A 27,369-nucleotide genomic window follows, 5' to 3' on the forward strand; every position below is an offset into this window, starting at 1 on the left:
CATTTTCCTTACACACATCTAAAGATGATTTTTGGATAGCTCATACTGTTATAGTTGTCAAAGTCAATAACCTTGAATTTTTCTGGCAAAACCGCATCTATGAAGAGATAAAGATCCTCAAAGCCACCCACTCCTCCGTCTTATATTCTTTGAATTGACCTTAATTGTTCCTGTGTCATGTGGTCTTTATTTCCTACTAATTGACTTTCTTCTTCCTTTGAATTGGTGGATTGATCTAGTTCGGCTCCTTGCCAATTATGTTTTTTTTTTTTTGGATTATGCACCGAGTATCCATGCGTCCGTTTTACGGTCCACGTGACTTATCCTGCGCCTCTTGAAGTTGACCCCACAATTCCAAAGGGAGGGTAAATTCAGGAGTCCAGGGGCGGAAACGAGTTCGGGAGGGTTTGAACGCCTGACCTCGTGAAAGGCACTCCCGTAGCTCGCACTACCACCTGAACCACACCCTGGGGGTTTGCCAATTATGTTAATGAATATAAGTTCTCGAGGAACTAGTTGTGAAACTAATGGTTGAGCTTCAACAATTAATAGTGTTTTTCCTTTTATGAGTTGGACTAAATCCACTATAATTTTTCCAAAGCCTCAATAATTTTATCCCTTGGAGACTCTTCATTCTAGTTGGATTTTGGCAACTCCATGCTTTGTGATTAAGCTCTTGTAATGATTGGGTCACTAGTTGTTTGATAATTTTTCTTTCTTTGTAGAATTTTGATTAACCTTTTAAATATATGACATAAATTAAAATAAATGAAGAGAAAGAGAACACTGTGTAAGGCAAACATAATGAACACATATAGAATAAAATTGCATATTAATACAACATGTTGAGTGAATCTTTGTTTTAGTGAAAGGCAAATAGCATCCAATTTATTCTATTATAGAAAATCAAGTACAAGGTCAAATCATTAGATGGGAGAGTTATTGCATTCTCCTCCATATATACATCACTAGCCTTTTTGAAATAGGCTAAAACATAAGTCATCACATCATACAAATCAAAAGACTTCATAGGAACTGTCTAATCAATTGCATCTTGAACCATGGGGTATAGCAATTGAGTTGATCTACTTGCAGCAATTGAGTTGATCTACTTGCCTACTAAAGGATAGGGTCTAAGGCAACAAGCATTTTCTGCATGGCATGAAAAACATGTATGATGATTTGCAACTCATCCCATGACTCCTCCTCATACGCCCATAATTGTGAGAATCGCTTCTTATTATACATTATAATTCATTGTAACTCCTAGATATGCATCTGCGAATCTATCATTTCCTCTTGTTGCCTATGCACTTGTGTCTTGGACTTTCACATATTGGCTCCTAGATCTTGATTCATAGCTAAGAGTCATCATATCTATTTATTTAAGTTATCTACCTTTGTTACCTTTTATTCTAATTCAACTCTCTCTATTTCCCATTCAGTATTTTATCTCTTCAACTCTTGGTTTACCTCGGTCAGATCATTTACCTCAGTTTGGAGCTTTCTCTTAGCTACCTCATGCTTCATTTTATTCCCCATAACTTCTTCCTAATCCTTTTCTAAACCATCAATCAGCATGTCTAGCTCAAAGAGTTAAGCTCTCAAGATTTTCCCTTCTTCTACTTCCTTCCCCAGCATATCAGCTATCTTGCTTTTTGATTCTTTCAACCGAGTCACTTACCCCTTCCACTCTTAGTGGTAGAACTATTATCTAGCCTAAAATTTTTCAATAGTCTTCCAACTCATTGGGGTGAGGCACAGGTCTATCAAGACCCTAAGCACATCGAACCTTATATCCTTTCCCTTTGCATAGTTGTCAAGTAGGATACTCTAACGAAGTACGAGTGGTGTTTTCTTCCTTCTCCAAAATCCTAGGACTCAACCAGACTCTCTGAGTCTACTCAATAAACTAAGTAGTTGCATCATCTCTGGACCAACACTAAAAATAAAGAAGTTCGACAATTCGAGGTATAAATTGGAAGTGGCCAAACTAATGTAAAGCGAAAGATGGTGAGTAGTTGATACACCCTCTAGCTCCAAGTAGTGGAATCCAAGGCAAGTCCCCATATCTCAAGAGCATGGATTGCATATGTATCCACTTGGCCAACCACCTAACTATCTTACTTTTCAAGCTCTTAGGGACAACTGCTATATCAATCTTCTAATGCCTTGTAACACAATCAAGCAAAGGGTTCTTTCCTCCCATGAAAGCACTATTGAATAGAAAAGGTGTTACATACCTTAGGAACCAAACACACAATAGTTGGGTGTAACATAATAGTGACATTTCCTTTATTCTCAGTAGAAGTTGAGAGAGAATAGTGTCTAAACAATGATAACATGAACCCGTGCTTGCCCCTTATGCACCATTTTTGAAAATACCATAAAAGCTCCATAATAAACAGTGTGTGCAGCTGAGGAAAGTAGAACAAGGCTATAGACTGCTAGTGCCAACAACTGATGTCTTAACTTAGAGTCAAAATTATCAAGATGTCTCTTAAAAAGCTCCTCTTGTTCACTCCAATGCCACCCCTAAATCTCAAATTTCTCTTGAACCCTCCCATTTAGGTCCTTGGCTTTGCCCCAATGGCTCTAATTAAAGCTTAAATTAGATTAGTATTGGGATCAAAGATGAAAACCTGATCATGAGCTGACTTTGACACTTGCAACAACTCTTCATATTCTTCGATGAGTGGGACCATATCGATTGATCCAAAACTGAAGCATTAGTATATAAGGTCCCAATGTTGGATCATAAAGTCAAGGACCTTCGAATTAACCTCAACTCTAAGTACATCCATGATACAACCATAAGTTGATGTGAATTTCCTTTGGTCATCCTACAATAGAAAATTCCGATATCTCAAGATACTGGTTATGTCTTGCTTCTTCATCCAAAGATTCATTCAATCTGGTAAAGTACTTTGAAAATTTGATGAGCTTACATCTCTCTTAATTACTTGTTGTTTCTCTTAAAGATATTGTTGTGAATTATGGCTCACATACTGAGTGGATAGCATAAACAAAGGAAAAACATGAAGAGAATCAAAGAGCAACAAGAGAAATCGTCGATGGATTGGTTCTAACCATTGACAGTTTGGAGCTAGATTTTCAGACAATTGTATTTTGTTTGAAACTGTAGACAGTTCGGTACGGGACACCCAGCGTAGATCTCAAATTTTGAACAATGGACATTAATATGGTTGGGGTTTGGAGGGACAACCTCTGGGAACTCTATTTAAATGTCTTATTGGATGTATTTAGAGTAAGATGGTTGTAAGAGAAGAAAAAAATGTATTGTTCTTGTAATTTACACAAAAGATAGTGAATTCTTACCATTTGTTCCCGTGGATGTAGGCATCGCTGAATCACGTAATTTCTTGTATTTTTGTGATTGTTATTACTTTCATTAATTTGCTGTGGTTGTGATTTATTTTGTATTTTCATGTTATTGCTTTCATTAATTTGTTGTAGTTGTGAATTATTCTGTATTTTCTTGTTATCACTTTCATTAATTTGTTGTGGTTGTGATTTATTTTATATTTTTATCATTAGATTTTTTACATATAAATATATATTATACTGTGCATATTTTGGGGGTTTTAAAAAATATATGCTATAGATTGAAGATGGTGAAATTGTGAACACCTCAAAACCCTACCGTTTTTATTCTTAAGAAATGATGCACGTGAACGCTCGCGAGAGGGTGAGAGCAAGAAACGCTATTTAGTAGTTCATCGGTCATTTTTTTCTTTCCCTGCTTCTAAGCCTGCTGTTTCGGGGGGAAAAAAAATGTCTTTTGTAGGTAAAGCAACCGGCAGGGTTTTCGAAGGTTGCAGAGTATTGTTGGCGGCGGCAAAGGGTGGCACCTCCAGATCATCGTCGGCTGCAACCACCACTCCAGCTGCGAAGCGGCCGTCGCCGTCAGCTAAATCATCACCGTCAAAATCATCGTCATCATCCAGAAACAGCAATGTCGGGAGTGGGCCCAAGCGGCCCACCGGCATTACGAAGGCCTGGCCTGTTTCTCCTGCCCTCTGCGACTTCTTGGGCGTTGCAGAGGCCTCTCGCACTGACGCCGTCAAGAAAATCTGGGACTACATCAAGCTCCACAGCCTCCAGGTCCTCTCTCTCTCTGTCTCTCTCTCTCTCGTATCGTATTATTAGAAGACCAAAAAACCTTAGAATGCCATTTTATTTCTCGTAGCATGTTTTTCTAGTTTATTTGTGAAGATTTAATTATGTTCCATTTCTTATTTGTATCTGTGCGTATATATTTTGTTGATCTTGTGGTCTGTTCTTTTCCCTTGGATGTTGAAGAACGATATCCCACTTTATTACGATAATGTTGTTGTTTAGTGATATGCCGTTTTCTGATTCATTTGCCTGAAATACATTTCCGCTGCTGGTAAAAGGAGGCCCAGGTCGAAGAAGGGCCAAGTGCTTCACTACATACCAATGGTATTATTTGCTCAAGATATACTTTAGTACCATTTTTAGACTGAACCTTCCCACCATGTCTTTTTTTTTTTTTTTACGAGCGCTCAGCTCGCATCACTGGTTTTAGAAGTTGAATTTTGGCTTCATCCGTTGCTCAAATGCATTATTATTCAATTAACTGCAAATTGTAGAAGCCACGTCAGTCGCTCATGTCTGATCCCTACATAAGAGGCAATTAGGCAAAGTACCAAAATTCACAGCTGTGATGTATACCCCTCTTGTGACAACATTTCTGCCCTCCTTTTCACTGGCGTAGGTGGTTCTTTTGCCTCAGTAAGAGTGAGCATGTAGAGAATCATGTGCTTATTACAATTTCTTTTATTTTTTCCTTGCAACATTTCCTTTTTCTAATCTTTTTTTTTTTTTTATAAAATTTTTAAAAGTAGATTCTGCTTTGTTGTAGTGGTGCATACATTTTATTTTGTTTTATTTAGTAGTGAATGAAATATGCTAAATATGGTGCATTTAAATAAATGTCGACTTGCATGAAACTGACAGTTCTAATTTATGCCCATGGTTGACCATTTGAAGATCATCATTGACACTAAGGTTTGAAATATATTGAGATATCTACTATCTAAGGGACATATTGATATCATTTGATGCGATGGAAGAAATTTAAACATTTAATGAAATCTTGAGTTTTTTTGAGAGGGCTTGAAGATAATGGAGATCATCACGTCATGTGAAAATGTGTTGGAGGTGGGATGGGTCTTGTCTTTTTTTTGGGGGGGGGGGGAGTTGGTTGTGTTATTTCCACTTTAGGGAGTCAGATTACATTGATTTAGGCATGCCTTTTCTATCCAATTGTATGCCCTTGTTTAGTTTTCTTTTTTTCGTTTTTTTTTTTAGCAAAATAAGATGAATTCATTCACCAGGAAGAAAATATAGAAAAGGAGAATAAGAAATCTTCCTAAACAAAAAAATAAAAATAATAAGGAATAAAAAAAAAAACAACAATCAAACTGAAAAAACTAGCTAGTCTCATTGTATGTTAGGGAACTTTGTTGTGATATGTGACTCATATAATTTGAGTGGAACGCATGTACAATGAGAAAACATGGAAGAAAAATAATAGCTGAAGTTTGCAGGAGGAAACCGTCGACGGTTTCCTTGTAACCGTTGATGGTATTGTCAGGATGACAAGAAACAGTCAATGGTTCTGAACCTATTACATCGACTGTTTGCTCTCGACATTAAACCTTTGATGGTATGTCTGAAACCGTCGACGGTTTGGCTTGGTAACTCAGTGTTGGTTTTCAAATTTTGAATTTTGGGACGTTGGGTAGGTTGGGTTTCGGGGAGAAAACCTCCAAGAAGGTTAAATATATGTTATATTTGTTGTAACCCTGTGCGTTGTTCATTTTTGGACACAAGATAGTGAAAAACACTGCCGATCGTTGATTGTTGTGTTGTAAGATCAATTTATTCTACCGTGCACTTAATTTTCACAACAAATTGGTATTAGAGTATTGTTGTAATGGCCTATGGAACTTATTTTGCAAAGTTCGATGTTGTAAAGTTCGATGGAATGGGAAACTTCGGTTTATGGCAGAGAATAGTTAAGGATCTGTTAGTGCAGCGAGGTATGATGAAGGCTTTATACGGAGTTCAACCAGAAAGCATGGATGAAACAAGTTGGAATGAATTAGAAGCAAAGGTGGTGTCGACTATCTGAATTTGTTTGGCTGATGACGTGTTTTATTACGTCATGGATGAGGATTCTCCAGTAGCAGTTTGGTAGAAAATGAAAAGCTGGTATATGTCTAAGTCTTTATCGAACAAGTTATTTTTTAAACAAAGATTGTATTGGCTTAAGATGGTGGAAGGTTCGGATTTGAACCAACACATCAATGCATTTAATCATATTGCAAGTGATTTGATGCGCGTTGATGTGAAATTTGAAGAGGAAGACAAGGTTCTGATGCTATTGAATTCCCTACCTTCGTCCCACACGTATGAGAATTTGGTTGCTACTGTAACATGGGGTAGAGAAACCCTGAATTTGAAAGAGGTAACAAGCACATTGTTGGGTTTTCATCAAAGAAAGATGGCCAGCGATGAAATTTCACATGGGGAAGAGCTTGTGGTGAAGGGTAACCAGGAACGTGGGAGAAGTAAGTTTCGGAGCGGATCTCGGTTGTAGTTCGGGAAGAAGAAGGACATATGGTGTTTTTAAGTGTAGGAAAATTGGCCACATAAGACCGGAGTGGAAGAAGGGGGAATGCTGAAAATCAAGAGGGTTCGTCAAAATTTGCAAATATATTGGAAAAAGGAGACTCAGGGAGTAGTGATGGTGATATGCTTTCTATTTCATCGGGTTCAGAACGCCTCACGGATTCTTAGATACTAGATTTGGGATGCTCTTATCACATGACACCAAATAGAAATTAGTTTAGCACCTACAAGGTCAGTTAATTCTGGTTCCGTTCTAATGGGAAATGATGCTACATACAAAATAGTTGGAATAGGAAATGTCAGAATTAAAATGTATGATGGTGTTGTGAGAACTTTATGTGATGTAAGACATGTATCGGATCTATGGAAAAATGTAATTTCAATGAGCACTTTAGATTGTAACGGGTATAGTTACAAGTCTAAAAGTGGGATAATGAAGGTGTGTGAAGGCGACTTGATGGTGTTGAAGGGACAGAAATTAGTAGGAAATATTTATGCACTGCAAGGTACCACAGTTGTAGGTGGAGCTGCAGCTATAGAATCAGAGTCAGGTTATATTGTTTTTTGTAAAATAACCACACACAAGACAGAGGGTATTCTTAACTACATTTATTTAGATGTTTAGGGACCGGTGAGGATAGCATCACGGGGTGGACATATGTATTTCGTGGGTTTATCATGAAAGACCTTGGTGTACTTCATGCGGCACAAGTCAGAGACGTTTGTCAGGTTTAACTTGTGGCTAAGGTGGAAAACCAGACCGGGAGAGAGAGATCCTCAATTCAGGCATTGGTATTGAGTACGCTGGTTTTGTTCAAGGAGTTTTCTGAGCAATATGGCATATTGTATGCCGGGCTTGCAAGGTACTTCTTGGTAAAGTTAGTGAGTATGACGTTTTACTCGTTTAACCGATTGCTAGCGGTATCACTAGATGGGAAAGTTGCAGGAGAGATATGGACAGGTTATGCAGTAGACTACTCTGATTTGAGAGAGTTTGGAGGTCCAACCGTGCACGTTTCTAGTGAGGTGAGATCTAAGTTTGGTGCAATGTCCGGACAGTACATCTTTCTGTGGTATATGAGAAGTGGGTTCAAGTTGTGTGATCTAATGACAAAGAAGGTGGTGATTAGTGGAGACATGGTTTTTGGTCAGAAAAGCCATGGTACAATGTATTCAAGTAGATGAAGAGAAACATGTTCTAGAAAACTGCAACAACAATAAACATGTGATGCAGGTGGAGTTACATACTCAGGGTAGAGATGACATCGTTCATAATGCAAGGAGTTATAGCTCGGGAGACCTGCAAGATCACAATGGATTCTGATGCATTATTAGGCCACCACTCTGGTATGAATTTGATGATCTGGTGTTTTATGCATTCATTATTGTCGGTAAGGTTCCTACTATTTTTCAAGATGCAGTGCACAACAAAGGGAAAAATAGATGGATGAGTGCTATGGTGGAGGATATGGAGTTACTGCATAAAAATCAAATGTGGGAGTTGGTGGAGCTTCCAGAAGGGAAGAGGGTAATAGGATGCAAGTAGGTGATGTTTCTGTTGTTTGTGGATAACATGTTATTTGCTGGGAAGGCTTTGACTGAGTCTAATCAGTTGGGAACTCTGTTGAGAAAAGGTTTTGACATGAAGGTTTTGGGTACAACCAAGAAGAGTCTTGGTTTGGAGATTCACAAGGACAAAGCTGCAAAGAAATTAGGGTTATCTCAGGGTAGCTTTGTGGATAGAATTGCAGGGAGATTGTGGTTGTCTCAGGGTGGTTTTGTGGAGAATCAATGTAAATTGTCTACCGCTCGGTACCCAAGGACGGACGGTGATGTTTGGGATATGTCAAAGGTCCCCTATGCCAGTGCAATGAGGTGTTTTGGTAGGCAACAAAGTAATCCGTCAGTTGTGAGATTTGTGAACGCAGACAATGCAGGGGGCTAGGGTATGTGTTTACTGTTGTGGGAATGTCTGTTTGTTGGAAGCCCAAGGTACAGTCTCTAGTTACACTATTTACAACCGAGTCGGGGTTCATGGCAGAAGCTGAAGCTGCCACGGACAAGTTCAAGCCTCTCTTGGACTTGGTTTTTGTCTCTAGTTGCTAGACAGGAGGTGGTCCTAACCTATACAATTTTTTTGTCCCAAGTAGAGCAGTAGGTTTATGTTTTCGATTTTCCCTTAAGGGGGCATATATTCGTCAAGCTAGAGATTGTTGTCATGTGTGGCTCATATATTAAGTGGAACGCATGTACAATAAGAAAACATGGAAGAAAACAACAGTTGAAGTTTGCAGGAGGTTTTCAGGAGCAAACCGTCGACGGTTTCCCTATAACCGTCAACGGTTTTGTCAGGATGACAAGAAACAATCTACGGTTCTGAATCTGTTACATCGACTGTTTGCTCTCGGTATTAAACCGTCAACGGTATATCTGAAACCGTCGATGGTTTGGCTTAGTAACTCGGCGTTGGTTTTCAAATGTCAAATTTTGGGACGTTGGATAGATTGGGTTTCATGGGGAAAACCTCTGAGAGGATTATATATACATTGTATATGTTGTAACCCTGTACGTTGTTCATTTTTGGACACAAGATAGTGAAAAACATTGCCGATTGCTCCCGTGGATGTAGACATTGCCGAACCACGTAATTCTTTGTGTCATTATTATCGCTTTCATTATAATATGTGTGATTGTTGTTCTGTATGTTTCACCGTTGAGTGCTGTGTTGTAAGATAAATTTATTCCGCTGTGCATTCAATTCTCACAACAAACCTCACTTCTTAAAAGTAATCAGCAGTAGCACACCAAAGCTATGCTAAATTAGGCGAAAAATTTTTAGATTTTTTTTGTAAAGTGTGTGACCTTTAATGACAGTTGAAGCATTTTGAGTCATAGCTGTGCAACATCAATTTTATTTTTGTAGGGTTTATCTTAAGGGTTTTATTTCGAGACCCTTTTTATCCGTTTGATTATTTTGAATCTGTGAGGCATCTCCTGATTGATCCTTTGAATCCTATTCCCCAATTTTTGAGCACCCAGATGAGCAATTTTTGTGCCGTTTCATCTGTGATTGTTTCATCAAATGTGTTTTCAGGTCCAATAATACATTGTGGATGTCTTGTTCTAAGGTTGGGGAACTCTTCTTGTCAGATGATGCCTTCTTCTTCTCCTTTCCGCTTGTAATAAAATTTCTTCTTTATCTTAATGTTGTCAAATTTATTTTTAACTGCCACAAATTAAACTGATGCTAGGACTTTTTATTCCTTTGCCAATACCTAATGCTATTCGGGAAGATCTTTGAATGGATTTGGTTCTTGGTTTGTCTTTATACTGTATTTGGGGTGGATTTTGGATTTGTTGCGGTAGTTAGGCATACAAAGATCTTCCTTTCACCCCTTGTCGAAATTAATGCTTCTCATATCACTAAATTATTCTCTGAGCCGGTTTGTATGCATGCAGTGCCAAAATCTATCATTTATGGACATGTGATTCCAATTTCTCATTGTAGACTTGTGATGCTGAAAATTGCGAATTGATATCTTGGTTCTTAAATGCACCATTATGTCATGTTTTTTGGAAATTGCAAGATTCTGGACCCTTTTTGAGCAGAAAAAAAGAGGCATCATAGGGACCCATGTACGAAGGAAACAACAAGAGAGAACATCCCTTGCTGAAAAGTTCAAGAAAATTCAAAGGAGTCCCTCCAAACAAGCCCAAAATGCCCTGCTAGAGATCATAGCAATCCAATGGTCCATGACAGCCTGAATGGAGAAATAGTTTCTTCAAAGGCTTTTTTGTTCCTTTCTCTCCACATCACCCAAAAAATAGCAAAGGGGATGAGGGGCAAATATTTTCTTCCTTCCTTATTTGTTCTGATCCCTTTTCAAGCCCATAACTCACCTTCCACTATAGCTGTTTCTAATTGACCATGGAAATGGTTAAGTTCCGCAATTTCTTGGTCCATGAACAATGCAGAAGGACGTGATCAACCATTTCCGCCTGCTCCAGGAAAACATCTATTGACAAGCGGGAAGCCTTCTTTCGGAATATTGTCCATGGTAAGGATCCTCCTAAGAGTTGCTTACCATGTGAAAAAAGCAACCTTGGTAGGGGCTTTCGTTTTCCAAATAGGTTTACAAGGGAAGTTAGTGTTTCTGTCAGCTGGGGAGGACTATGGACCTTAGTAGGAACTAAGATTTTGGACCTTGGAGGATTGTAATTTTGAGGCACTGCTCAAGTTGCTAAATCTTGGACTTGTTTTCGTTACATGAGAAGACTTAGAAGTGGATAGATGACCTAAACTTTAAAAGCTAAATGGAAATAAATGAGGCTTTTCTTTGTTCTTGGAGTTTCTTGGAGGTGCAAAGTAGACATTGAATAACCTTTTCTTTTTCGAGGTGCAAAGTTTTTTATTTTTATTTTTTTTTGATAAACAAAGAATTGTATTAAGGCAAGCAGATACAACCAAAGAAGGAAAAAAGTAAAAAAAAAAAAAAAAAAAGGAGAACAAGGTGTCTTCCCTTTACAAAAAGAAAACAACTAGAGGAACAAAGAAAAACAAAAACAGAACAAACTCAATGAAGCAAAGCCAATCGATCCCGTTGTAAGTCTTCTAGGAAACATGACAAGAAAAGCCATTTTTTGAAACCCACAATGATGCAAGAAACACTACTCTACTCCAAAGAAAATTATAAGAAGTAGCCACACCTTTGATAATTCTAGCATTCCCTCTCCAACCAAACACACCAAATAATCATTAGGAGTGTTTTAAAAGGCTCAATCAAGGCTCGCCTTGAGGCTCACCTCAAGGCAAGGCATGCTTAAAACGCCTTAAGGCTCAATCTAAAATACCAAATTCCAAAAAGGCTAACGCATTACATGCTGAGGCTTGCACATTTTTGCAAAAAGCACGCCTTTTGCTCCTTTTTAGTTGAGGCTTACGCATTTTGGGTGTGTGATTCTCGAGTTAGAATTGGTTAGAAAATTTTAACTATATGTTTGTTCAAATGGAATGTCATAATATGAGTTTATTTCTAAAACTCTTGAACCTCAACCTTTCCAAAATAACTGGACTTTATCTTAAGTCATGAAAATAGTTTGAACTTTGTAATGATATAGCTATCTCTTGTCATGATTTATGTCATGTATTCAAGTTAGCAATTTTTGAATGGCCAACAAGTATTTTTCGAAGTACATCTAGTTTTTCCTTTTTACATTATATTTGTGATTTTCTTAATTTTTACTTTATTTTAAATATATATAATTTATTTTAAAAAATTTTGATCTTAAAAAACAAATTCTCATAAGGCTTGCGCCCCAACGCCTTAAGGCTTACGCCTCGCCTTATGCTTACGCCTTTTAAAACATTCATTAGAAGAGTGTGAAGAATGGTGTATTCCCAAGAGGAGAGAAGGGGGGGGGGGGGAGGGATGAATTGTGTATTTAAAATATTGTAGGTCAAGTATTGCCCTATATTAAAATCTAATCAGTATTACGCAACCGAAGGTCTTTCTAAGCAATTCCAAATACCACAAGTATCAATGTATGCAAATATTTAAAATAAATACAACAATCACACAAATTAAATATAAGCATACAAGTATTGAAAATAAAGAGAGAAAGGAAGAGAGAGTGCAAACACAGGATTTTTACGAGGTTCTGCTGTACCCACCTACGTCCTCGCCTCAAGCCGACCCGCTTGAGGATTGCAATATCTTGCTCGCTTAACTGGGCGGAGCAAAAGTCGTTTACATGTCTCCTTATAGGGTCGAGTTCCCCCTCTTCAGGCGATACCACACGCTTGGCACACTCCTTACAGGATGGAGCCCTCCTCTTCAGGTGATACCCCACACCTGGAACATGGTTCACTACTCGAACCGTAGGGATACAATATATGAAAAATAATTTTTGTGTACAAATAAGGTACTTCTTCAATACGTAGAAGTTGTACAATTTAAAAGCCTATATGCATTCTCAAATGATATGAACTAAAGCTGAGTAGAGTATGTGTGTGTTTTCTCAAAAATATTTTCCAAGTAAGATGAAAGTATATTATCTTTGAGAAAATGTGTATGATAGAAACTTCAAAGATTTAACCCCAAGATAAGTTTTCTCCAATAAAATATTTTACAATAGTAGAGTAGGAGAGCATAGGGTTTTCTCTCAAATAATTTTTGCAAATCAATGACTATTTGGAAGATGATTTTCTTTCAAGATTACCTTAACAAAACCAAGAATGAGAAGCCTCTCAAGCAAGTATAATATAGATGAATATATGCTCAAGGCTCTCTTGAATAACCTAGAAATTTTCTCCAAGAAGATTTTTCAAAATAAATAAAGGAGAAAATGTGAATTTAAACTTTGAAATATTACTAGAGTAGGAAGGCTTTCAAGCAAAAATATATGAGTTGATATATGCTCAAAGCCTTTCAAGAACTCCTTAGAAAAATTCTCTTGAAGAATATTTTCAAAAGTGGGAGAAATATGATCTTTGATCTTCAAGAGGAGTATGAAATATGAGAAAGAGTAAAATAATTTTCAACAAAGCTGCCCCAAAAATTTCTCTTACATTTTTCAAATGGAGGTGGAAGGTTTATAAGGCATTTTCAAAATATAGCCGTTGGGAATAAAATAATATTATAATTTCGAATTTTATGGCCGTTGGAAGCTCAAAAATGCCTAAACCCAAGAGGTCTGGTCGACTGGCACTTGCTTCGATCGATTGGCTCAAGAGCGAATTTCAAATCCCCGAGGTTCGGCATGCTGGTAATAAGATCTGGTCGACTAGGCTTTGAAGGCCGATTGACTAGGGTTCGATGAATATTACGTGGCCGGTTGGCGAGGGCTATTCAATGTAGGCCTAAAAGAAATAGCCGGTCGACTGGGCTTTACAATTCAGGCCAAAATAACTAGCCGGTCGGCTTATAAGGCCTTTAATGGCTGGTCGACTGGAGCTTCACTAAAACTGGCCAAGAGGTCTGGCCGGTCGACTGGGGCTTTTAACACATGAAAGGGTTGGTTAACTAGGGCCTTTGGAAAACTGAGTTTAAGTCTTCTTTTTGACCTTAAAAGCAATTTAACCTTTTTGTATGATTTTAGCTTTTATGAAAAAGGTTTTGCATGATATAATTTTATGTCCTAAGATCTTTCTGCGGTCAGCCTATGGTCCATTGAGCTTAGCATCATATCACGTAAGGCATGCAACACAATTCAAATAAAACACATATTCTCTTCTTTGCTCTTCAAACATCCGTGGAATACGCCAGAATGAGTGTGCTTTAAGTCCTTCATGACTTCCATTTTCCTTTACCTTGTGTGCGTGTTAAAGTATAAACCTGTTTAAGCACTAAACGCACACTTAAGATACAAGTGGTTTGTCATTATCAAAATAGGATCGAACTCAAAAAGTCAACAGAGTGCACCTCCACAAGGATTTCCTATCTTTACCAAATTGGGAGACATTATAGTACAAAAAACCTTCTATGGGGAGGGGCAAAGATAGTTTTCACCAAAAATGCCAATTAACTTACTCCAAACAGCCAAAGTGAATGGATAGTGCAGAAACAAATATGAACACGTCTCCCCACCGATCAAACATAGTAGTCAAAGGCGCAAGGCGCAAAGAGGCACTTGGAGCCGAGGCACGAGGTGCTAGGCGAGGGTCGTAGGGTGCACAATTATTCAAATTTTGTACAATACCTATTTGGTGGGTAATTGATATAAAAACTCATCAATAGTTATATTAGAATTTAAAATGCCAAAATATTCAATAGTAATTATGACAACCAAGTACTAAGTCCCAAGTGAAACAAACATAGTTCAACATAAGTAATCACGCATGTAAGATTTCAAGCTTCAAATTAGAAATGAAATAAAATTGGCAGGCTGAAGGCCCAAAATCATCTTCAATATCAAAAGAAAAGAGTACAATAAAAAAGCAGCTAAATTCAGTAAAAAATGTTATATTTTAATGTATTTCAGAAAAAATATATAGTTTGTATACTGCATTTCCAAACAAATTACAAAACAGCAGCAAAATTCAGTAAAAAAAATTATATATATTAATTATAAAGTATAAACTTGCACTAAACTACATAATTAATTACACATTATATAATATTAACTTAGAGGCTTAATGCAAGTTAATATTATTAGAAGCAGCCGGCAGGAGGCAGAAGACAAAGAGCTCCTGCTGGTTTGAAGGGTCGAAGATGAAAGCCTCGTGCTGGTTCGAACTTTGAAGGGTCGAAGACGAAGGGCTCCTTCTGGTTTCATACTGCTTTGAAGGATCGATTGGTCGAAGACGAACTTCTTCTGCAGGTTTTGTGCTGCTTCAAAGGGTCGAAGATGAAGGGACAGGGCTGGTGCAAGTCGAACTGTCGAAGGCTGGATTGCTGGAAGTGGGCTGGGGCTGGGGCTGGGGCTGGGGCTGGTTCTGGCTAGGTTTTATTTCTTAACAGCTTCAAAAATTTCAAGGCATGACTCAGTGTGCCTGGAGAATCAGTGTGCCTACTTGCGCCTCTTGAAGGTCACCTTGTCTGAAGAAGGATGAGGCGCTAGCTTGGTCGCCTCACTGTGCCTTGCACTCAGGCGCCTCAGGCGCACTTTTAACTACTATGAGATCAAACGAAGGAAACAAAAGTTAGGAGATTAGGCCCCTATTAGGTCTTCTCTTCTGAAGCAAGTCATTGGTTTTGATTTTCTCAAGGATCATAATCCTGGTAAAAGCTTTTATATTTCAGTGTTTGGAATTGCAGATATCAAGAACTATGACTTTGGCAGTGTTTGAAACAAGGAATTACATTGGTACATCTGATCATTATAGTGAAGAAACTTGCTGCCTGTCATTTGAGAAATCTAATGGTGGTGATCAGGTGTTTAAGTTGCCATTCGTGCTTGATGAGGAGGACACTTTCTATGAATGTAACACCTAGTGCATGAGGCTCCCACGCCATCAGGGGTCTAGTGAGGGCATGATGTATGCAATCTTACCTGTTTTGTGATGTTTAGAATGTAACACCCTTACTATTGAGTCAAGATTCATCCTCGCACTTTGACTAAGTAGCCAATAAATTTAATGCTGTACTGTGAGCTGTGGGTTTGTGACATTGCTTTTATCTTACTGATTTTTTTTAGTTCATGGTATGTTGAGATAAATTGGTCAAAAGATTATTTTATATATATATATATATATATTATATTCAAGGAGATTATTATATATTATATATTCAAGGAGATGCTTGCTCTCTTTGATAATTTGATTTATGGTTTCCATTTTTTATTGGGCTGGAAAGATGGGTATATGGGGTCTTTTACCAGGCTGATTTTACATGGGGTTATGTAGGACAGTACGAGCATTAATTAATTGGACGCTGTGTTAGAAAGGCATGTAGTTACCTGTTCGTTAGAAATTTTGAACTACTAGAAAACAAATTCAAATGGGTGTTATCAGGGGGTATATTGGAGAGTTGAGGATAGTTTGAGGTAACACTAGGGGGGCTTGGCCTATGTAAGGAAAAGAGACGAGCACTTATGGAATGCCATTCCTCTCTCTCTTCTCTTTATCCTTTGGAGGGAAAGAATTGCAAAAGCTTTCGATGCTGTAGGTAAATTCATTAGAAATGCTAGAAGGGAAGTGGCTGGCTAGTGTAACAATCCTGGTTTTCCTATAGATTTTGTGGATGGATTCATCTATTGGCCTTTAACAGATTTTTGTTCTATTGTACTTGGGTGATTCCTCTGCAGAGTCCTTTTATGATTTACTTTTGCTTTTATAATGGAAAAAACTAAAAAGTTTCTAGTGAGTCTAGTATCTAAAGATGACATGGTCTCCAAATTTACTTTTTCTTGGTCTTCATGTCTGCTTTTTCAGAAAACATAGGAGTCTAAAAACACCTATGTAATCTTCATATTTTGGTAGGTTTTGATTAATGAAATTGTGACTTGAGTTATTAAGAGCATGTGTGCCTAGAGTGAATTTTCTGATCTTTTGCTTTCTCTGATCTTTCTTTTCTCTTGTTATTCTTCTGATCCTGTTTAATGCAGCACCGTCACAGCTCCTCAGCTTTTCTCTTTCCTCATCTTGCAAACATAACTATTATTCCTTCTTTTTACCATAGTTTGTATGTATGCATATGTGTGCATGGTGCATTGGTCTATGTATTTGCTTTTTTATCTGTATTTGCGCTTTCATTGTTCCACTCTAAGCCGTCTATGTTATTTTCGGTGGACTTCACTGAGATCAAATGAATGCCTTTGTTAAAGCAATGCTTTTAGGGTCTATCATAAATTAGAAATTTGATTTTTGAAAATAGGAATTTGACATGCTCCTTGCTTGTACAATTTTTTTGTTCCTAAGAACCAACCTACTTGAGAAATAGATTTGTATGATGCCTCGTTATTCACCTATTAATTTTTCTAATGAACTGTTTTAACCCAATGATTGTAAATGATGGGGATTTGGAGTGCTGGTGGACACATTTAGTGATAGAACTGTAGGGATTAAATTATAAGAACATTCCTGCATCAGATATGTGCAACTTTAAGGCTTATATTGCCTTTGGGAAGTTGGATTGTGGCCAAAGAAGGCCTTGAAACTCCTTAGGGCACTGTTGCAGTGCCCATGGATCATATTCCTGATTTGCAGCACTGTTGCAATGCCCATGGATCGTATTCCTGACTTCCATAGCTCCTTTGTTCAACCTCCTAATAAGAATTGGGGTCCTTTGCATGGGCATTTTGTCCTTTAAACTTGCTTGCCCTGTTGGAGATTTCCATGTGTCCTGCCCTATGTACAGGCAACAGCAGCACCGGCTTTATGAAGTCAGAATCGAATCTTTCTGTTGGCCTTCCCAATTCACTTCTGAGTAAGAATTCAAGGACGTGAAGTGATCACCCTTCACATTTTTAGCCTTTTGAGGCCCCAGTCGTAGCTGTGGCAACACCAACCCTTTCATCCATATTGCTCTGGGTTCTGATCTATATTACTTCTGGGCATTACCAAGTAGACTTGTTCGATCAGAATTGAGGCCTTTTTCACATTTTTAGCCTTTTGAGGCCCCAGTAGTAGCTGTGGCCACACCCTTTCATCCATATTGCTCTGGGTTCTGATCTATATTACTTCTGGGCATTACCAAGTAGGCTTGTTCAATCAGAATTGAGGCCTTTGCAGGGGTGTTTCTTCCCTAAAACATTCTGGCCCTGAATGATTGGCCCTTTGGTTACTTGAATCCCAGCTGCGGAGATGAATGCCATCATGATCTAGTACCGTTTGCTACAAATTACTCCCTCCTCCAACCCTCAGGTTCTGTTATTTGAAGCTTATTATCCTGTCTCCTTCACTCCACCCAAGAGTCCGGCTGGTTCTATTTATTTATCATTTTGCTTCCTGGTTCGCTACTGCCCCAGCTACTATCTGTACTAGTTTGCTTCTGGAGCGGCTCTTGGTTTGTCTCTGGGCGCACTTGGGAAGGCATGATTAGTTCCACAAATCTGACTGCATTGGCCATGCTAAATGCTTCCATGTACTGAAACAGAGGCTTTCTTGAAAAACCAGATACAACATCACATTTAACACCTGTAGAAGATACAATTAAACTACAAGGTAGATCAGTAGATGCTACAATAATATGTAGATGAATTTGGGCTGGTACAAGTATACAACCAGCCTGTTGCCCCCTTCTAATAAATGTATTCATCCAATTTTGCAACATATGCTGGCATTGTGTAACTTTCAAAAATCAATGGACTTTCCAGTTTTCATTGAACTGTTCCAATCCTGCCAAATCCACTCATAAGATTGGGCTGGCTCCCACTTCTTTGCAAATTGTAGCTGTGGGTTTCCCTGCAAAATCTCTCCTTGACTTCTCTAATAAAGAGAACTAATTTTCTTTGATTGTCTTGTTCTTCTGATTAGAAAACCCTTTATTAACAAGTGGAATGGAAGGCTACAAAAAGTTAAATCACAATGGGGACCAAAAAGCTTCCAGTGGTATGGGATGGCCTGTTCACAAAGAGCAAAGTTAATACTGTAGGCTTCTTTCTCTGATTGTGCGGGGAAAGGGATGCCTGTCTGCTTGGCAATGTTGGTAGGCTTAGGCTCCACTAGATCTGATCCAGGGTAATTACTCATCTGTATTATCAGGCCAGTTGAATGCTCAAGTATAGATTCCTATGTTCATGCTTTCATGGGAATGGCTGGGGCAGCTATGATCAACCCCAAATAGTTTGGTTGAGCAAGTGGTCAATGCTTCTAGCAATGATTGTGCCTTATTTTTAAATAAATAAATAGGACAGGAAAATCAGTAGCTTGTCTTCAGAAGTGAGAGAATGGTGCTGCCATCTTACCATATGTAGTTTGTATTGATGTTCAATCATTTCTCTTTTCCAGATTATTTTATTTCATTTTGTTTTTTGTTTTTTTATGTTGGATGGTCCCTTGTGTGTAATGGGTGGGTCCTTACCTTTCCAGGTCTGAACCATTAGCAAGGACATTGCAGTAAATTAAGGGGTGGTTTCATCCCATTTCTGTTTTTTTATTTATTTATAAATCTATTTTGGTTGAAGTACAGCGAAGAAATATATGATGACAATGCACTTATTTATGTTGCTAGTTTTCTGTTTCTGTTGTGGTAAAGAAAATAATATTTTTTCATATTCAGTTGTTGTGGCCATAGTATTAACAATGGCCCATTAGCATTACATAACGTGATGGACAACTTTAGAAGTTTATATTGTGGCTAGGATTTTTATTTTAATTTGGGAAAAATTGTAGTTATTTTAGAAGTTTTGTTAATTTATGGTTATCTTGTGCATTTTAAGTATTTTGGAATTATTTTGTAATTTCTGTTTTTACTTGGGGTTATTTTGTAATTTCATGTTTTACTTGTAATGTTAGATGTACAAGTACTTTGTAATGTATGAAACAGTCAGTTATCATTTTGAATCCAGATTTCCTGAACTGTTCCCCCCCCTCTCCCTATCTCTCTCATCCTGGATTCTCCCTTCCTTTCTCCTCCCTTCTTCCTCTTCCTCTCTTTTTCTTGCTTCTCTGGTCTGTTTCTCTTGTCTACTCTTTTATTCTCAGTGCTTTTCTGCTGGTCTCTTTCCTTCTCCCTTATTCTTCCTTACCATCTTCTTTTCTCCCTGTTTCCTCCCTTAATTCTCGCTTATTCTGATTTTCTGTTCCTGTCCTACGTCAATTTGGTATCAGAGCAGGTTCACCCACAATCTTCCTCTGTCCTACGCCTGTAACTGTCTTATATCATCTTCCTGGAAGAATCTTCAAAAATTTGATCCCCATCCATCAAAATAACTGCAATTCCAAAACCAGAGAATGATCCAAGTTCTAATTTCTTCCCACTTAGCTTCAAACTAGATAAATCCAAGCAATTTGAAGCACTGTTTATTTGCAAATTTTTCAAAAATTTCAGTCATGCCCCTCGAATCAAACCTTAAGGTCCAGCCAACATTTCACAACACCACCCACACCATCGAAGATAGGACCCCAAAACACCACCTCTTGAAGTTTCATCACCGTCTGTTACTGAAAAAGCCACACACACCTGCCAAACTTCTTCTGGATCCCCTTTCAAGATCTCATATTTCTGAATTTTCTCAATACTCCAACACCATTTTACTGAAACAACCACCCCTCGATGTACAACCAGCCAGAAGTACATAGCTGGAGGAGCCTTGCTGGTGATGCATGTGTGAAACAGAATCAGGACTCTGCAACCTCCAGACTCATGAGAAATTGCTTCCAGCTGTGGTATTTTGATATTTATCACAAATAAGTTACTTTTCGTTTGTGGTATTTTGATTTTGATATGAAGAAATCCAACTTTGATTATGTGATACATATTTCTGGAGGATAAATTCAGTGTGCTAGCATCAATTTTTAACTTCATTAGTGGAGTCTCATTGGAATATCAACGAGAAATTCAGAAATACTGCAGAACTTGAAATTTGAATTGAGGCCATTTGGAGGAAAATTCAGCACTGTCAGGAACTAAAGTCAGGTTTAATTTTTGAATTCCTTTTTGGAATTTATGCAAAATACTCAGAATTATTGTTGAGAAATAGGACAACCTAGAATTAGCAGACCAGCAAATTCTTGACCACATTTGAATTCGGGAAATGTTACATGGGCTTCTATGCTTGTCCTGAGGATATTGCTTGTTTCAATGGAAACTCTTCCAAGAGAGAATTCATAGATGGCTGTTTTATTTTGATATTTATTTTAATAGACCCCAGAAACAAGAAGGATGGGACTTGCACCTTATAAGATTGTGGATATTTGGCTGAGTGGTGGAATAAAATACAAGACTACCGGAGACAACGAGGTAGAACTCAAAGCTTCCTTTGGTTTATCATGAAAAGTTTGTTAATATCATAAGTCTTCCCCAACTGTGATGATGAGACATCTTCCATGTCAAGAGGAGAGAGTTTTATTTTGGACAACACGAGCTTGCAATCTCAAAACAACATATCAAGGATGAAACATAAGTTGTTATGGACTACACATATGGTCATAGAAGAGAGAAAATTGCAAGTGAACTAGAAATCTCTAAACAGCCTATCAACGATGCAATAGAATTTTTGTTGTTATGGACTAGACATGATTAGAAAGAGGAGGAAGTTTCAAGTGACCTTGAAGTTATGGTTGTTATGGATTATCAATGTGGAAATGAAAGCTCCATTGATTGTGTAGATGGTGGACCTCATGATGCTATCATTAAAGGGCAAGTAAATGCAATGGAGCAAAATATTGAAGTTATAGAGAGTCCAAGGAGTGGGTAGCAAAATTGGATGTTAAAATTGAGAATTCAATTCAATATGAGAGCTTTTTTAGATGATAAAACTATTGAATCTTGTGATAAGTGTGACAGATAGGCCTTAAGCATAGAATCATTGTCCAAAGCAATGTTTTGAAAGGTGAAGGCGTAAGGTGAGGTGTTTTAACCCTTAAAAGGCGAGGCGTAAGCCTTGAGGCGTTGGGGCATTAGCCTTTATTAGATTTTATTTTTAAGATTAAAAAAATGTAAATAAATTATATATATTTTAAAAATAAAGAAAAATTAAGAAAATTACAAATATAATGTAAGAAAGAAAAATTATATATACTTTGCGAGCTACTTGTTGGCCATTCAAAAATTGCTAACTTGAATACATGACATAAATCGTGATAAGAGATAGCTATACTATTACGAAGTTCAAACTATTTTCATGATTTAAGATACAACTCTTTGTTATTTTGGAAAGTTTAAGGTTCAAAAGTTCTAGAAATGAATTCATATTATGAGATTCCTTCTATACAAACATGTAGTTAAAATTTTTTAATAAATTTTTACATGAGAATCACACACCCAAAATGCGTAAGCCTCAACTAAAAAGGCGCAAAAGGCGTGCCTTTTTATAAAAATGTGTTAGCCTCAGCATATAATGCGTTAGCCTTTTTGGAATTTGGTATTTTAGATTGAGCCTCGAGGCATTTTATGCATGTTGTGCCTTGAGGCGAGTCTCGATTAAGCTTTTTAAAACACTGGTCCATAGTGTGATAATTCTCCACCTATTGACTTTATTGGGACTGAGAACCTTGAGGAGAATTACAATAATTTGTTGTTGATATTTGCATTTTAGTTGAAAATAGAAAATGTGAAATTACAAGATGAACGGCTCCTGTATACATATGCTGCACTCTTGTTGGGGCATTGCAAAACTCGAGGTTGAGTTTTCTCTAACAAGGGGAGTTTGATGTAGAACCACCAATAGAGAAATTTAAATGTTTTTGGTTTTTTATTTTGTTCTGGAAAAAATTCTGGTTATTTTAGAAATTTGGTTAATTTAGGTTATTTTGTGTATTTTAAGTACTCTGCAATGTATGTCATTTTGAATCCAGATTTCCTGAACTGTTTTCCTTCTCTCCCTTGTCCAGGATTCCCTCTTCTCCTCTCCTTCTTCACCCTCTTCTTCTTTCTTCTCCTCCTGCTCTTCTCTGTTCTGCTGTCTTCTAATTGCTTTCTAATCTGTTGCTGCCTCTCTTTACTTTTCCCATGTTCTTTTTTTCTTCTTTTTCTTCTCATCTCCTCTCTCATTCTCTATCTTCTTTTTCTCTCTATTTCTGATCTTCTGTGCTTGTCTAATGTCATAACGGCTATCTAACGGCTATCTAACAATATCAGTGCCTTCTGAACCCCTGATCTGTGTCACCTGATACAGTTTTACTAGATTGTTATTACAACATTGTGGTATGTTAGTTGTTATTCTCCACCACTGGCTGTTATGTGCCTTCAAACCAGTTGTGAATTGCCCTAACAATTTTTTTACACTAATTTTGTGCTTCTTAAAAACAATTGAAGCTTTTAAAGCTTGAAAATTTATCAACTATATTCATCATATTTACTATCAATCAGTGAATAAAAACCATATTTTAGAAATTCTTTATCATACAGGTTAGAAATAACATGCTGCATCTTCATCTTTAATTGCTAAAAGAATTCAGATCAGAACTTAAATTTGAAGCTATAGGTAGTCTTTAGTCTCTGTTGCAAACTGCTTATTTTTTGATTAAATGTTTATGCTTTTATGCTTATACTACGAAATATGAAATATAAATACGTTCCATTGTTAATGTTTCATTGTTTTATGATTTTTCAGTTTACATCTGAAATGACCATTACCATAACTGTAATGTGGATGGCCTCCATTTTTAAAAGCTATGGTTGTGGCAACTTTATGCCACCATACTTTAATATCTAGATTGAGCTGTGTAGATTAAATCATTTTATATACAATTTTAAACAAATTGACTTGTGAATTTAGAATATTATTAATTTAAGTTAAAAATATTCATAATATTTCAAAATTTTGAAAAAAAACATCTACCAAAAAAAATTTTATTACCATTTTTTCAACTTCGAAATATTATAGGATTGATTTTTGAGCACTTAAAATGAGTTTAAAAATATTATAATAAGTAAAAAGGTATAATCCAGCCACACCCCTTAAGTTCTCTAAATATGATGCTCCACACCCTTTGTTTTCAAAAACTACCAAAGAACCCCCTGAAGTTTTGTTTTATTGAACCTTCCATTAGTTGACTGTAATCAACCATTAAGTATATGTGAACAAAAAAATTTTAGTTATAATAAAATGATATTTTAAAATGACACTAGTTTAATAAATTAAATGTAAAAATTTGGTTAGCATAATATTTTAAAAACTAAGCGATTCGAAGACCTAATTGATTTTCAAATTAATGGGTCTATCTGGTCAAATCACTTTGAATCAATCAATTGACATCAGCATAACAAAAAAAATTCTATTTTTATTTCAAAAATTTTGAAAGAAATATATGAAAAAAATAAAATTTACTAATAAATCGTAAAAAATACCTAATACTTATAATGTTGCAAAATATTTGTTTGGTGTAATTTTCATAAAAAAATGAATATCTAAACACATAATAAAGCAAATAAAATATAATTCAATATTTTTAAATTCAAGTAACTTATCAAACATAGTGTTAAAAAAAGATAAATTTAAATTTTAACATTTATTCTTTATAAATTAAAACAGATAAATTAAGGAATGAATATATTCGTGGTAAGTTAGGCGTAACTCCTATAGAAGATAAGATAAGGGAGGGACGACTCAGATGGTATGGACACTTGCAACGTAGGCCACATAATGCACCTGTGAGGAAGAGTGACTTAGTTATTGTGGGGGACAGTAAAAGGGGTAGGGGTAGACCTAAAATAATTTGGGAGGAGATAATGAGAAAAGACTTAATATCTTTGAATCTATCAAAAGAAATGATCCATGATCACATAAATTGGCGGAAAAGGATTCATATGACCGGCCCCACTTAGTGAGACTAAGACTTGATTTTGTTGTTGTTGTTTTGTTGTATTCTTTATAAATTAAAACATAAAATTGGATGTTAGTTCTTAATTGCGTAAAATATGAATGTTAAATGGATAAAGAAAACTCTTTATATTAATTGGTTAACCTTTGTTCTAGATAACTCACTGAAATTTTTTGATTTTATTCAAATTTCTATGTTATTAAATATGGTATTCAACCATACCTAGAAGGCAAGTCACAATTAGACAGGGTGATTTTTTAAAACTATATTTTACTTGTTAAAGATATATTTTGCCATTTATTTTCATAAAATGCATATTGCAAATGTTTTGCAAAAATATAATTATTTAAGTATTTTTGTGAATGATTCTTATTATTTAATTTTCATAATTTTTTTAAAATAGTAATTTAATTATTGTCATGCTTATGTCAACTAATTGACCTAATATGGTCGTTGGGTATTCGATTCATTTATAAGTTTAATTTTCAAAACATATTGCAATCAATTGATCAATTTTTTCAACTTAATTTATTAAATTAATGTAGTTTTCTGAATTTTTCTTACCAAAATTGAATAAAAGGGTAAAATTGTCATTTCATTAAGAATAAATTTTAATTTTTTTTCACTAAACTTAACGGTTGACTAAGGTCAGCTAACGAAAGGTTCGTTTTGTTAATAGAATGAAATTTTAGGGGGTTTTGTGGTATTCAAAAAACTCCCCGGGGGGGGGGGGGTGTAATATTATGAAAAGTCAAGGGGTGTTGCTGGATTTTACCTAAAGTAAAATAATTATAACTAATTTATTTATTTTTATTATGATAACTTCTAATTTGTATTCTTTTGCCTTTTCATTATTTTAATCATATTCTTCAATTGTGTTTCAAGGACAGAAATGAACATGCATTTAGTTAGGTTTTTAATTTGTTTCAGTTTTGGCAATGTTTACCAATAGGTTGCTAGTTTTAAGTTTCTTGTTTTTTAATTTTTTGTTTCTGGTCTTTGTTTCCACAAATTTTTACAGTGATACCAAACAGTCCCTAAGCTGATCTTTTGACAATAAATGATAAATGTGAATAGTTCGGAGTAGTTATTGAAGTCTGGCCCTTTATGTTGTCACTTTGTGATAAGTTTATATTTGCATCAAGTACAATGCTATGATTATCGATATTTACTGTTTTTATTTATTATATATCAATCATTTACCCTACATGTGGGAGCTTGGAGTTTGGATAAAATGCAATACAACAAAATTGTACCGAGTTTCGTTTAAATTCACACAAATCCAAATTCAAAGCTTGAAATCCATGCTCCTCGCCACAACCTTACAGTTACTTGAGGATATGGATAGAAGTATTGGTATATGGGGGTTGAAGCAAAATTTGTGGCCTTTGTGGTTATGGCCATTCTGAGTTTTTATTTTTTAAAATGACTGCATTTTGAACACAGACCGACCTTCTGAGCCATGTGAAACATGAATTTAGGTAGTTGCATGAGAACCGCAAAAGAATGTATGTTGACATATGTTATTATAGTGCACAAACTAAATAGGTAGTAAGCTCAACTTGGGTATGTATCTAGAATCATGTGGGCACCTGAACAAGGCTTGATCAATTGTGGAAGTTTGTGTTGTGTGTGTGTGTGTGTGTGTGAGAGAGAGAGAGAGAGAGAGAGAGAGAGAGATTGTTTCTCTGCCACTACTCAGCTACTAAAGAAATTACCATGCAGCTATTTCTATGTTCAATTTTGTGGTTTTTGTGACTTGATCATTTTATTGAATTATGTATTCTGCTGAGCATACACCTGAGCTCATCAATGTTACATATGATCTAGTTTACTGTCCTGACTCGAATGCAATGATTGAGGAAACTATTGTTAGAATGATATGGGTTGATGTGTGTATATAATTTCATATTTTTCTTTGGTGCCGGCAGAGCCCCACAAATAAGAGGGTGATTCATTGTGATGAGAAACTGAAGACCATATTTGCTGGGAAAGAAGAAGTTAGCTTCCTGGAGATTGGGAAATTGCTGTCTGCCCATTTTGTAAAGACTTGACCGCCGATTAGATATCAACTTCCGGTCTTGAATCCTTTGGAATCTGTTATTTTGCTAGAATGTTTTTTTTGTTTTTGTTTTAGATTACTCTTTGGGTTGTGGTTGCAACTGAAGGAACCTATTTGGGCATCTTTGTAAAGGAGTAGGTAGTGGGGTAAACTGAGTTTATAGAAGTCTTGTTCTGATTTCAGTCTCAACTTTAAAAGTTGTGCTGGTGACCATTGGCAGATGATGGGATGGATTCACAATGTTGCACCACCTCTCTCCTTGACAGATTCTGTGACATTTTAAATTGTCTTAACACAGGTTGCGCGTAATATTTATGAAGGTGTCCTTGCATGGAAGGTTGCATGCAAGCCAATGCTGGATTTATTGTTATTATCACTGGAAAAATTATATAAGGTTTTTATGTTTTATTTTTGTGGTTGGACTACAAATTAAGGATGTCCCTTGAGATTTTACTTTGAAACTAGTATTTTTCAAATTTATTTTAAGTCACAGTGCGCGAGAAATGACTTGATAAAGTAGGGTCTATTTTAAGGTGATGAGACGTGCTAGGGTGTAGATAGAGAGTAATTAAGCTTTGAAGTTTGTGCTCATTAATTTAATCATTAATATTTGTAAATATTTTGGCCTTTCTTAAAGCCACTTATGAATACATTTTTGTCAAGGTAGTGGGTGGGGGGTTGGCGCTCAAGTTGCTATCAGTAGCCTGCATGGCCCTGCGCGGCCATGTGTCATGGGCTGACTATTTTCACACCTTTGTGA

The 27,369-nt window shown here is 36.5% G+C and overlaps 1 protein-coding gene across 1 annotated transcript; it reads left to right on the forward strand.

Annotated features, from left to right (window-relative positions):
* Positions 1–3,597: 3,597 nt before the first annotated feature.
* Positions 3,598–27,015, forward strand: LOC131158077 (upstream activation factor subunit spp27-like). Its single transcript, XM_058112644.1, has 2 exons — positions 3,598–4,125; positions 26,479–27,015. Exons 1-2 carry the CDS (start codon positions 3,796–3,798, stop codon positions 26,599–26,601), a joined length of 453 nt encoding a protein of 150 aa, XP_057968627.1. The 5' UTR covers positions 3,598–3,795; the 3' UTR covers positions 26,602–27,015.
* The last annotated feature ends 354 nt before the right edge of the window (positions 27,016–27,369 follow it).

This window comes from Malania oleifera, chromosome 6 (genome assembly GCF_029873635.1).
Source record: "Malania oleifera isolate guangnan ecotype guangnan chromosome 6, ASM2987363v1, whole genome shotgun sequence".
Taxonomy (NCBI): domain Eukaryota; kingdom Viridiplantae; phylum Streptophyta; class Magnoliopsida; order Santalales; family Ximeniaceae; genus Malania; species Malania oleifera.

What these genes read in the sequence shown, in the direction of transcription:
- LOC131158077 (XM_058112644.1), top strand. Translation starts at nt 3,796, where the DNA reads ATGTCTTTTGTAGGTAAAGCAACCGGCAGGGTTTTCGAAGGTTGCAGA. An exon ending in TCAAGCTCCACAGCCTCCAG is followed by an intron (nt 4,126 to 26,478) that starts GTCCTCTCTCTC and finishes TGGTGCCGGCAG; the next exon opens with AGCCCCACAAATAAGAGGGT.